The sequence below is a fragment of the Glycine max genome, chromosome 13 (genome assembly GCF_000004515.6).
Source record: "Glycine max cultivar Williams 82 chromosome 13, Glycine_max_v4.0, whole genome shotgun sequence".
Lineage (NCBI taxonomy): Eukaryota > Viridiplantae > Streptophyta > Magnoliopsida > Fabales > Fabaceae > Glycine > Glycine max.
Genome location: NC_038249.2, coordinates 38,107,677 through 38,119,543, shown reverse-complemented (window position 1 = coordinate 38,119,543; position 11,867 = coordinate 38,107,677). Strand labels below are relative to the sequence as shown.

The 11,867-nt window shown below is 30.6% G+C and overlaps 1 protein-coding gene across 3 annotated transcripts; it reads left to right on the top strand.

Moving 5' to 3' along the window:
• Window positions 1-4,526: 4,526 nt before the first annotated feature.
• On the top strand, window positions 4,527-11,300 carry LOC100784596 (autophagy-related protein 18f). 3 transcript variants are annotated; one of them, XM_014765940.2, is made up of 8 exons: window positions 4,530-5,594; window positions 7,445-7,909; window positions 7,988-8,407; window positions 8,763-8,996; window positions 9,114-9,926; window positions 10,031-10,200; window positions 10,374-10,743; window positions 11,088-11,300. In XM_014765940.2, exons 1-7 carry the CDS (start codon window positions 5,313-5,315, stop codon window positions 10,714-10,716), a joined length of 2,727 nt encoding a protein of 908 aa, XP_014621426.1. In that variant the 5' UTR covers window positions 4,530-5,312; the 3' UTR covers window positions 10,717-10,743; window positions 11,088-11,300. The 3 variants fall into 3 exon arrangements, with proteins under 3 accessions (XP_040864359.1, XP_040864358.1, XP_014621426.1); XM_041008425.1 differs by having other exon boundaries at window positions 4,527-5,594; window positions 7,445-8,407; window positions 10,449-10,743; XM_041008424.1 differs by having other exon boundaries at window positions 4,529-5,594; window positions 7,445-8,407.
• The last annotated feature ends 567 nt before the right edge of the window (window positions 11,301-11,867 follow it).

Sequence of the window (11,867 nt, the reverse complement as noted above, 5' to 3'; positions counted from 1 at the left end):
TTCAACCAAATACTAGGGTGATGCTTAATTTGAGTATTTAGTATTTTCATTTTCAAAGAAAACAAAAATAAAAGTGAAATTACATTTGCTTAGAATTTTGAAAATATTTTCTTTGAAAATATTTTAAAAAAACATATCTAAAACTAAAAACAACAAATCAAAGTTTTTAATCTTTTTTTGAAGAAATGAAAATATAGTAACACTTTAAAATAATTTATTCTCTATACATATTTTCTAAATCTTAAAAAATAAAAAAATATTTTTTCTTTCAGAAAATAAAAATAAACACTCAAACTAAAGACCACAGAAAACTGCCATCTGAAGTGATCTATACGATGATATTTATTTTTTTTTTAAAAAAAATCCTTCTTTTGCGTATGTGTTTGTTCATCTAAAATTGGCAATTGATGGAAGTATAGCTACACATTTACATGTGAGTTGAAAACAATAGAATTGGATATTTTAAGAGGTCAGTTTTTGTTTGGAGCTTTGCAATTGCATCACATATTATGAGCTGTGAAACGGATCACAACAGTATGATACTAATAACAATGGCCAATAATTTGAACGTGATGGGCCATTCCCCTAATTGGGTGGCCTAAATTTTTTGGTTCCCCTCCTTTCTTTTCTTGTGGAAGTGGGAAATATTACTTTGGATGTTTAATTCCATAGAGAAAACATTGTGTATTAAGAAAACAACTAAATTCAGATAATAAACATGAATAGAAAAAGCATGCTGATAACAACACATGGAAGATTTTTCTGCGCCATTTTGGGTATCTCTAATTTCCTTTCTCAGTTTATTTGTTCATGGTTGATCTATTTCAATCCTTAAAAGGAAGAAAAGAGCGTAAGGCGGGGACTGAGGTAGTTGGAAAAGGTGCAATTTTGATTTATGATAGTAGCATAATTGAATATTATTATTTATTGTTTTGAAAATTAACGATGCATTGCACAGTTAAATAGAGGTTTTTTTTTTTCGATCTACACTACCTCTTTTCAAATAATTCACAATTTACACTATTTCTCAATTTATTTCTTGAAATACACTTTTTTTAAGTTAAAAAAATTGGGTTGGACCAATACGACTACCCAGATGATTTTGTTTTAAAATGTTATATTATTAAAAAAATGTTTTATTATTTAATTTTAAAAATAATAATATTTTTAGTTTAATAATTTAAATAAAAATACATAAATAATAATATTTAAAAAAAAGGTTAAAGATAAAAATATGTTGAGATAACTTTTTTTGTTATGACGTTATTATCATAGATTTCACATAATAGAAAAAACAAGCTGATAACAACACATGAAAGATTTTTCTGTCCCATTTTGGGTATCTCTAATTTCCTTTCTCACTTTATTTGTTCATGATTGATCTATTTCAATCCTTAAAAGGAAGAAAAGAGCGTAAGACGGGGACTGAGGTAGTTGGAAAAAGTGCAATTTTGATTTAAGATAGTAGCATAATAATTGAATATTATTATTATTATTATTATTTATTGTTTTGAATATCAACGATGCATTCATAGTTAAACAGAAGTTTTTTTTCTTCTTCTTCTACACTACTTCTTTCTAAATAATTTTCAATTTACATTATTTCTCAATTTATCTTTTGAAATACACTTTTTTTGGTTAAAAAATCGAGTTGGACCCAATCCGACTTTTCATCTAGTTTTTTTTAATGTTATTTTATTAAATTTAATTTATTTTTTTGCTTATATTATTTAATTTTTTAAAAATGATGATATTTTTGGTTTAATAATTTATTTATATAAGAATACATCATAAATAAAAGATATGAACAATAATATTTGCCTAAGGAAAAACATATGTTGGGACACTTGTCTTTGACAAATTTCATATTTTTTTTTTCTAATATTCAATTCAATTTCATCTATTTTAGTGTGAATGTGATGTGAAATTCAACAACCCTTCTTACTTCTACTTCATCTTTCTCTTTAAACGATCCCATTGATCTTTTTACTACATTAACTTGTGTGACAGTAAACAAAAAATTATTGTAAACTTGCAATATGTTCGATAAAGTATATAGTTTATGGGATCAACATCCATTAGGTGAGAACATGTATGATTATGTTCAAATAAATGTATAATTATATCTGTCAAATCTATTAATAATGTGAGTATTTGATTCCTGTTGACAGTTATTTATTGTCCACGAGACGAGTTCAAAATATTGCGAGCCAAAATTAATTATTGACTAATTTTGTTGACCTCTAATAACAAAAAATGATATCTTGTATCTTTGAACATGAAATTTATCAACATATAATCATATGTTTCCCCTCGCATTGTACAATATATTTTTTTGGCACGAAATTAAACCAGTCATTCAATCTCAAGATGTCACAATTGCATCTTCTCCGTATATGTGTATTTGCTAAATATTCGATCAGTTAATTGTTACACAACAAATATTATCATTCTAAAAATCAAAATAATATACAAAAATTAAAATTAATAAAATAACATTTAAAAAAATCAAGTCGGATTGATCCGCTCGACTTCTTAACTAAAAAAAGTGTATTTCAAAAATTAAATTAAAAAAGTAATATAAATTGAAAATTATTTGAAGAGAGATAATATAGATATGGAAAAAATCTCAAACCTAACCCATAGTATTTAATTCCTTGTCCTACCTCACGTGTTTCATACAATGATTAAACCGCCCATGTTTGACTAATTTCAACTATTGCATTTATTACTATTTACTTTTCGAGAAAACGTATCAGAAGGTTAAATATCTACTACTATTTTTTTTTTCTCTAAGAAAAATGAATTTCATGTACAAGTGGTACCATGCACGTTTACAAAGGTACAGTAGATTGTATAACAAAAAGATTTTTTATATATTTTTTATCTGTAATTATAAATATATTAAATGGCAGAAGAAATACTTAACAAAAATTATATCTCTTTAAGGTTTCCACAGTACTAACATCTATTGTTCTATTATTATTATTATTATTATTAGAATTTGAATTTAATCATCGTGCGTATTTGTTTGTTGTTTTGAAATAGTGCTAAGTAGTAATAAAGTAAAAGTGCTCATAATTAAAGTAGGAGCTTATAGAGAAGCGGAAAAATAAAATAAAAAAATACTGCTTGGTTAAAAGATATACTACATAAACGACAAGTATAAAGTAGTAGTGCATGCTTGGTTCCAATTATTTTTAAGAAACTATTTATTTTTATTATTTTAGATAATTTTAAAAAATAATTATTGTTGAGAAAATATTTATTTTTTTAAATGAACAATAAAAGTATCAATTTTATTAATTTAGGTAACAAAAAATTCAAAATAAAAGCTAAAATATTGATACTTTTTTCTTCAAATAAATAAGATTCCCCCTTTTATTTTTCTTGTTAATAATAATCATCAAGTTCTCTCTCCAAATTCAATTAATAAATGTCTAAATTTTATTTAATTAATAAATTCAATGAATTTGCCCTGTAACGGTATGATTAATAAATTCACTGTACCTTTTTTTAAAAGCAAAATTCACTGTACTTGATTAGATGAAAGGTAACGTCTTTTTTACAGGGTTTATTATATTGTTATTCTTAAACTTTTTCGTATTTATACTTTTTTAGTAAATTTTGATCAGACAGTTAATTATGACATAATAGTATAGTTGACCGTTTAATAATTTGTAATATTTATAATAGTTAGATCTTTGATATTTTTAAGGGTCTTATTTTTTATTATTGATTAAATAAAAATTATATATATCTTTTAATTCATTAAATTAGAGATTAATTTTTATTATATATAATAATATTATAATTTTTTTATATTAATGATTTTAAAATTTAGTAATTTCTAATTAATTAATAGAAATATGTTTTTTTGCTGTAATTTAATAAATACTTGACTTTACTTAAGGAACTTAAGAATAATTTCACAATGTATGAAAATTAAATGTATTTAAGAGTGTTTTTAATGGAAAAAAAATTTAAGTTATTTTTTGTAATTTTGAGATATCATGTCATTGTAAGATATTCATACAGAAGTTTATTTCAATGATAAAAAAATTTAGATAATTTTAACAAACTCATATTTTTATATTTTTACTTATTGATTTAATTATGATATTATTATATGTTAGATAAATATTATTTTTTACTATTAAAAAATAATTTCTTTCAAAAAAATATAAATCTTATTTTAAAAAAATCTTGATATAGATTTATTCTAATAAAAATGGAAAGTGTACTTAAGAAACCCCTAAAAAACCTTGATTAAAAATGGTCAAGGATTACTCTCAAGGAACAGTATGACTTATGAAAAACAGAAAATAGTATGGGTGAAGTGACGTATATTTAGGTGCTCCTAAGTCCTATCATTCATTGTTCTTCCCATAAATGAAGTTGCTAACTTGGAAAGTGTAAAAAGCATAATGGAACTGGGACAGCCACTCTCCTAATTTAATTCATCAATCATTTTAATTTTATAATTTATTAATTAGCAAGATAAAAAGTGGTACCCCCATAGCAATGTTTCTTCTGAGAGGTGAAAAGAAAGAAGAAAAACTGTTTTTGACAGCGTTTGATACTCTGGACAAAACAAAACCTGTAGTTAGTCAGAGATATATTGGAGGAGAAACCAGGTTAGCTTTTGGCTGAACTGCTTCGAAGCAACAAACAACTTTGAAATTCCAACACACCCGAAAAGAAGAAACACCTTTGAAAAAATTAATACTTTAAAAACCTTTTAGAGAGAGAAACATAAGAGACGTGAACCGAGACTTTTTTTTTTCTTTTTCTTCTTTTTATTTTCCCCCATCTCGTTTTGCTGCTTCCTTCCTTCCTTCGTTATCCAGTCACCAATTCCAATCCTTTCTCTCTCTAGGTTTCGGTTTTCTCTCTCCTCAGATCTCTTTCCCGTTTATTCGGCGGTTTTCGGAACCACCCCTCTTTATCAATCATCTATCCTCAATCATGTCATACATTTCATAACCGTAAAGTTTCCTTTTTTTTTTTTGTTTTTTGAAATTTGTGTAATTAGTTGAATCCTTTATTATTTCATTTGTTAATAGAGAATAATGAAAACAAAAAGCAATTGATCGTGGTTTGGAGAACAAAACCCACTTTCTTTTTGTCTTCTTTGTCCTTTGTGGTGTTTTGGAACAAAACCCAGAAAAAAAGGATTTTTTTTTTTATTTGTGGTTGTTGTGATTGAAAATTTGAAGGTTTGTTTTTTGTGTGAGGTTGTGGTTGTGGATGGTGGACGAGGGTGAAGAAGTGGTGGTGGTGGATTGAAAAAGGAGGGAAGTTGAGAGGTTATGATTGATGGTGAATTCGAGGAATCATTGATCATTATTGTGTTGTGGATAAGTGCTATTTTGGTGTGTTTGGTGATGGGGATGAGGAATGATGCACAGAAGCAACAGCTTCTTCATCAGGGTAATGGTGGTGGCAGAACCAATGGTTTCATTCCAAGTTCTTTCCGTGCTCTCTCTAGCTACCTCAGAGTTGTTTCCTCTGGTGCTTCTACTGTTGCACGTTCTGCTGCATCGGTTGCATCATCGATTGTGGAGAGGGATGATGACCCTGACCATGATCAGGTATGTGTCAGTTTTTTATTTATTTATTGGTGATTTAGAAATTGTTGCTTGTTTAGTCATCATGGTGAACTTGTGGTTTGTATTGATTTAAATTTTGAAGGTGGTTGATTGCATTTATAGGATGTTTGTTTATTTTTGGTTTAAGTATAATTATTTATAGGGTTTTGTTTTTGGTTTAAGCATACTTTTTTATTTAATTCCTAAGTTAGTGATTGAGACAAAATCTTGATTATGTATCCTGCTGAACGGTTGTGGTTTCTTTTAATTAAGAGGATTTATTTTAGTTTTTATGCGTCCAATCTAGTATTGTTGCTGTTAGTTCATACTCAGTAATTTAGGCATAGTACATTATGCGAAGTTTTAAATTGTGGTTTTGTTGCGTTCCTTGGTATTGTGGGGAATTGCATAGAAATGTGGCTGATGTGCCTTCAATTGCAGTCATGGACACCCCAAAACCTTGATGGTTGTGGCCGAAATTGTGATATTGAACCCATTTTTGAAAACCTTGATATTATGTGTGATTTGGCGATAAGAATGTCATTGCTTCGCCATGTTAGCCTACTGAGTGAGTGTGCTTGCCTGGTGAAGTTAGCTGCAGCCAGTTTTTGAGGTTCTTGAGCATGCTTATCTTGTTTATTTTGCAAGGATGCTTTGTAGAATGGAATGTTTTGAAAATGCTAAAATTTAATTGCAGGCTTTATACCCATAAACACAGGCGTGTAACCCTTAAATTGGTAGTGGTCATTAGGTGCCCCTTTTCAATTTGTGTTTGAACGCCTGATATTGTGGGTAAAGTTTGCGGCAAATAACTGTATGGTATGGCGCAGGCTGTATTTAAAAAAGTAGTTTAATGCATATGCAGGTGATAATAATGACTCTTGTTGGATATGAGCAGAGGCATATCACATGGCATAATGTTATAGATTAAAACATTGGTCAAAAAGTTATTTTATATTTTTATTTTTGGTCTTCTGAGCTATTTGTAATGTATCATTTTATTGGTAGGAATGTTGAACTTCTAACGTATTTGTTGGAACTAGATCTTGTATGGTTACTCAAGTATATGGTTCTACAAGGTTTAAAATATTTTCTTGGTCATCAAATTGTACCTTATCATTGAATCATGGATATCCCTATTTATTGTCATTAACTTTTTTTGTTTGAACTGTGCTCTACACTTCTGTCTGTTTCTTGGTAGTTAAATAAACCATATGATTGTTAGGTAGTCAAAGAGGTATAGGAAGTCTGTTATGGAAATAATCATTTTTCTTTATTTTAGTGGCAAACATTGTTGAAGGGTTAGAAATTCATGTGAGCAATAGGGGATAAAGAGAGTCACATGCATGATTTTGATTGATACATTTAATTTGATATGAAACTAAAAGTTGAATGTCACAACCATTTGGAATGCTGGAGTGCTTTTATATCTATCTCTCATGATGATGGTATTAATAGACTTCTGTATATGACAAAAATCCCCTTTTTTGAGGTGGATGTGTGAACTTATAAATTATAGGTTTCTGCAATCAAATTCACTGTGCTTATTAATTATTCCTTCAAATCAGGTTGTTTGATGAATTTTCCCATTAAGGTGCATTATTTGTTGTAAGGGGACTGTTCAGTTTAAAAGTTTGAGCTTTTGTATGAGTGTCTAGTGAATTGATGTCCATTGCTTTCATAGACATCAAGTTCTTAGCATAGAATTTTCTTCACAAAGCTGGATTTGATTTGTTGTTTGACATCTGAGATTTGTTTTTCTTTTCTTACTGAATAATTAATGCTTTATTCTATTTACATTTTTAAAATTTTATTCAGAACTGATTATTCGTTTCAATTTTAAATTTATATAGGTTATCTGGGCTGGGTTTGACAAGTTAGAGGGTGAGGGTGAAGTTATTCAGCAAGTACTTCTTCTAGGCTATCGATCTGGATTCCAGGTTTGGCATGTCGATGAATCAAATAATGTCCGAGACCTGATTTCCCGACATGATGGTCCTGTTTCTTTTATGCAAATGGTCCCTAATCCAATTGCATCAAAGAGATCACAAGACAAGTATGCAAACAGCCGCCATCTGTTGGTAGTTTGTACTGATGGGTTCTTTGCTGGAGGTAACAATGTTCAGGGTGGGTCAACCATCCCTTACAATGGGAGCACTTCAAACTCCCATGACCAAATAAATGGAAACTATCTGCCAACTACCGTTCGGTTTTATTCTATGAAATCCCAATCATATGTTCATGTACTGAAGTTTAGATCAGTTATTTATTCTGTGAGGTGCAGTTCTCGAGTCGTGGCAGTTTCTCAATCCACTCAGGTATACTTTCTAATATCTATACAAACCACTTTTAGTATGTGCTTTCTTGGAATGTTTAACGGAGTCATTCTTTTGCAGATACACTGTTTTGATGCTACAACATTAGAAAGGGAATATACTTTACTTACCAATCCTATAGTAATGAGTTGCCCTGGTTCTGGAGGCATAGGATATGGACCACTTGCGGTGGGACCAAGATGGCTTGCATATAGTGGAAGTCCAATTGCAATCTCCAACTCAGGACATGTGTGTCCACAACAGTTGACACCTTCCGCAAGGTTTCCTGGTTTTTCTTCTAATGGGAGATTGATTGCACATTATGCGAAAGAGTCCAGCAAGCATCTTGCTTCTGGGATTGTGACCCTTGGAGACATGGGGTATAAGAAACTTTCCAGATATTGCTCTGATAGCAATGGTTCATTACAATCTGTAAATTCTGGCTCTAAGGGCAATGGAACCGTTAATGGCCATTCAACAGATGCAGATAACATTGGAATGGTGACATGCTGTTCTTGATTTTGTGCTAACTTATATAATATTATATATTGCACTTGAATATTTTATTTTTTGGCTCAATTAGATATGATAATTAGTGTATCTTAGGTTGTACTTTACTTGGTTGGTTGAGATGGTATTTAGTATCATACTGTTAATTAAATTGTATCCACTTTCTTTCTGCATTGCACGTTCAAATATTGTTTCTATTAGAGTAATGTCTTTTATACATAAGTATTTGCAATTACTTGCGAGTCTTTCATTTTGTTTTATCTCAGGTTATGAGTATCATTATTGTTGCCATTGTTGCATTTCTTTGTGTTTACGTAGGATAACTTTGTTTTTTGTTTTCTTTCAGGTTATTGTTAAAGATATTGTCTCGAAAGATGTTATTGCCCAATTCCTTGCCCACAAGAGTCCTATTTCAGCATTGTGCTTTGATCCTAGTGGCACCATTTTAGTGACAGCTTCCATTCAGGGTCATAATATAAATGTTTTCAAGATAATGCCTGCAAGTGGGACTTTGTCAGCTTCTGTTGTTGGTCGTTCTTATGTTCATTTGTACAGGTTGCAACGTGGCTTTACTAATGCGGTAAGTGCATATTCATTACAACTTGTTCTTTGGTTTAATACATCAGTCATTGCCATTTTTCACAATATATATCTACAAGCAACATGGACCTCCATAAATCTGTATTGAACTTTTCAGGTTATACAAGATATCAGTTTCAGTGATGACAGCAAGTGGATTATGATTAGTTCTTCAAGGGGAACTAGCCATCTATTTGCCATAAATCCTCAAGGAGGACATGTAAATATTCAGCCCTTTGATGATAGTTTTACAGCAAAAAATAGTGGATTAGGCACTACAACTAATCATGCAGTTTGTCAGTCTCATAGTTCGGCCATGCAAATGCCTAAACAGCAGAGCCTGTTTGCTACTGGCCCTCCGATCACACTTTCTGTTGTAAGCAGAATTAGGAATGGAGCTAATGGCTGGAGAGGCACCGTAAGTGGTGCTGCTGCAGCTGCAACTGGTAGGAAAAATGCCCTTTCTGGGGCTATTGCTTCATCTTTCTGTAACTATAAAGGCAATGAAGGCAACTTTTCCAAGGCAAAGTATCAACTGTTGGTCTTTTCACCCACTGGTTCCATGGTACAATATGCTCTGAGGACAATAACTGGTCAAGATTCAGCTGTTGTTTCTGGATTGTCCCCTGCTTATGAATCCATTCCACAGGCTGATACAAGATTAGTTGTTGAGGCTATCCATAAATGGAATATATGTCATATTCGGAGAGAGCGAGAAGATAATGTAGACATATATGGTGAGAATGGAATTTCAGACGTTAATAAAATATATCCAGAGGAAGTGAGGGAGAAGATAGACACCATTAGCCCAAAAATCAAGAATGGAGTCATGAAAGTGAATCCCTGTCTTGAGGAGGAGCATCATTTGTATATTTCAGAAGCTGAACTGCAAATGCATCAAGCTCAGACTCCGTTGTGGGCAAAGCCAGAGGTATATTGTCATTATTATTATAAAGTCAGAAAAACTAAGCTTTTAGTCTAGTATGTTATGCCCTATTGTTTGATATTTACATGCACAATTGTTTTGCCAACCAGATATATTTTCATTCAATGTTGCAAGAATCTACCATAATGGATGAAGAAGCAGCTGCTTCAGGAGGTGAATTTGAGATTGAAAGGATTCCAACTTGCATGATCGAAGCTAGATCAAAGGACTTGGTTCCAATTTTCGACTATATTCAGACTCCAAAAGTACAACAAACAAGGTTTGATGACAACTTAATTCAATTTTAGAGTGTGTATATATAGGTTGAGACTTGGTATTGGACATGAAAATTTTTCTTAGGCTTTTTTCGTGCTTTATTATATTCTTGAATTTTCCCCTTGTTTTCTTTGAGATAGCTTGCTTAACTATTGAAAAGCTATTATTGTGTTACAGGATTCCTGCTATGGATGGCAAGACAAATGAACAACTGTTACATTACAGTTCTAGTCAGGTGGCCGGAAATGGCAGGATTTCACCCAGGACTATTTTGGAATCCCCTGAGTGTGTGACTAATGCTGGTGATGCTGTTTCTGAATTTAGAAGTGGGATTGAAGGAACTGAGTGGGATAATCATGTGGTGCCATCCGAAACCGTGAACTTTGTAAATAACAATGACACCTTTAGACAAAATACTCAGCATGAGATTGTAAATAATAGAATGGAGCACTTAAACACCGGGGCTCATCTCATGTATGTAAATAGTGACGGAAAGCCTGAAAATGAAGAATCATTTTGAAGAAAATGGAGATGAATTTGATTGGAGGTAATTTTATTTGCATCCGATTTAAAAATTGTTTAAAGTATGTTGGTCTAATTTTTTTCATCAGAATCAATCATTTGTAATTCTTGTATTAGCATAATAATGCTTCGAGGGGCAACCACAAAAAAACCTAGGATACATTAAAAATTGATGTTATCACTTTTTTTTTAGTTGTTGTGTATAGAGACATAGGCATTGTGCTTGTACAAGAATTGTTCATCAATCATATATGTGGAACTGTTTGATATATTTAACTTATTAATATTCATTAATGCATATACATTTGTCATTGGTCTATAGTTAATTATAATTGTATTTGCCTTGCTCCTCTCCCCCTTTAAATTCAGGCGTGGAAATATTCTTTCATTTGGCACTGGAGGCTTAATTAACACTGTTAATATTAATATGGTTGGAGAGGTGGAGAAAGCTTGAGGAGTAGCTTGACTGCTGCAAAATTGTGGATACTACAATGGGTTTCTTTGTCTGTTGACATTGTAAATAACAGACAGATGTATATCAATAATTAATTTTTAATGTGTAAATAATAGAATCACTTTGTATCTTCCCCTTTTTTTATTCTATTAATTAAATTGATTTTGCCAACCATCCTGTATTATTATTATTATTATTATTAAATATTTAAAGTTAAAATATCCAACTATAGCTTTGCTTTTACAATAAAATAAAGGCTAAGTTTTTATTTTTTTACTGTTCTGAAAAAAAAGTGAAAGGAAAGATGCTAAGATAAAAATCTCAATCAGTGTCCCTCTAGATTTTATATATCTAGTAAATTGAAGAATACTTTATAAAGCGCAGCATTATATATCGTTTTCATAAATTTCATTTCACTCAATAACAATAAGAACATTATACCTCTAAATTAGCCTTCAATATTTAGTGGGTATATCCTTAGAGATAAGAAGATCGATATTCCTATCAAAAAAAAAAAAAACTTCATACTTGATAAGATAACAATTGACTGGGTCACACAAAAATATAAAATATAAAATATAAAATATGATGTAATTAATGATAATTTCAACTTAAAGTAGTTGATGTGTTTTAATAATACTTGTTAAAAAATATATATTTTTTTAAAAAATGTTATTAATGCAATGCTGTTAATT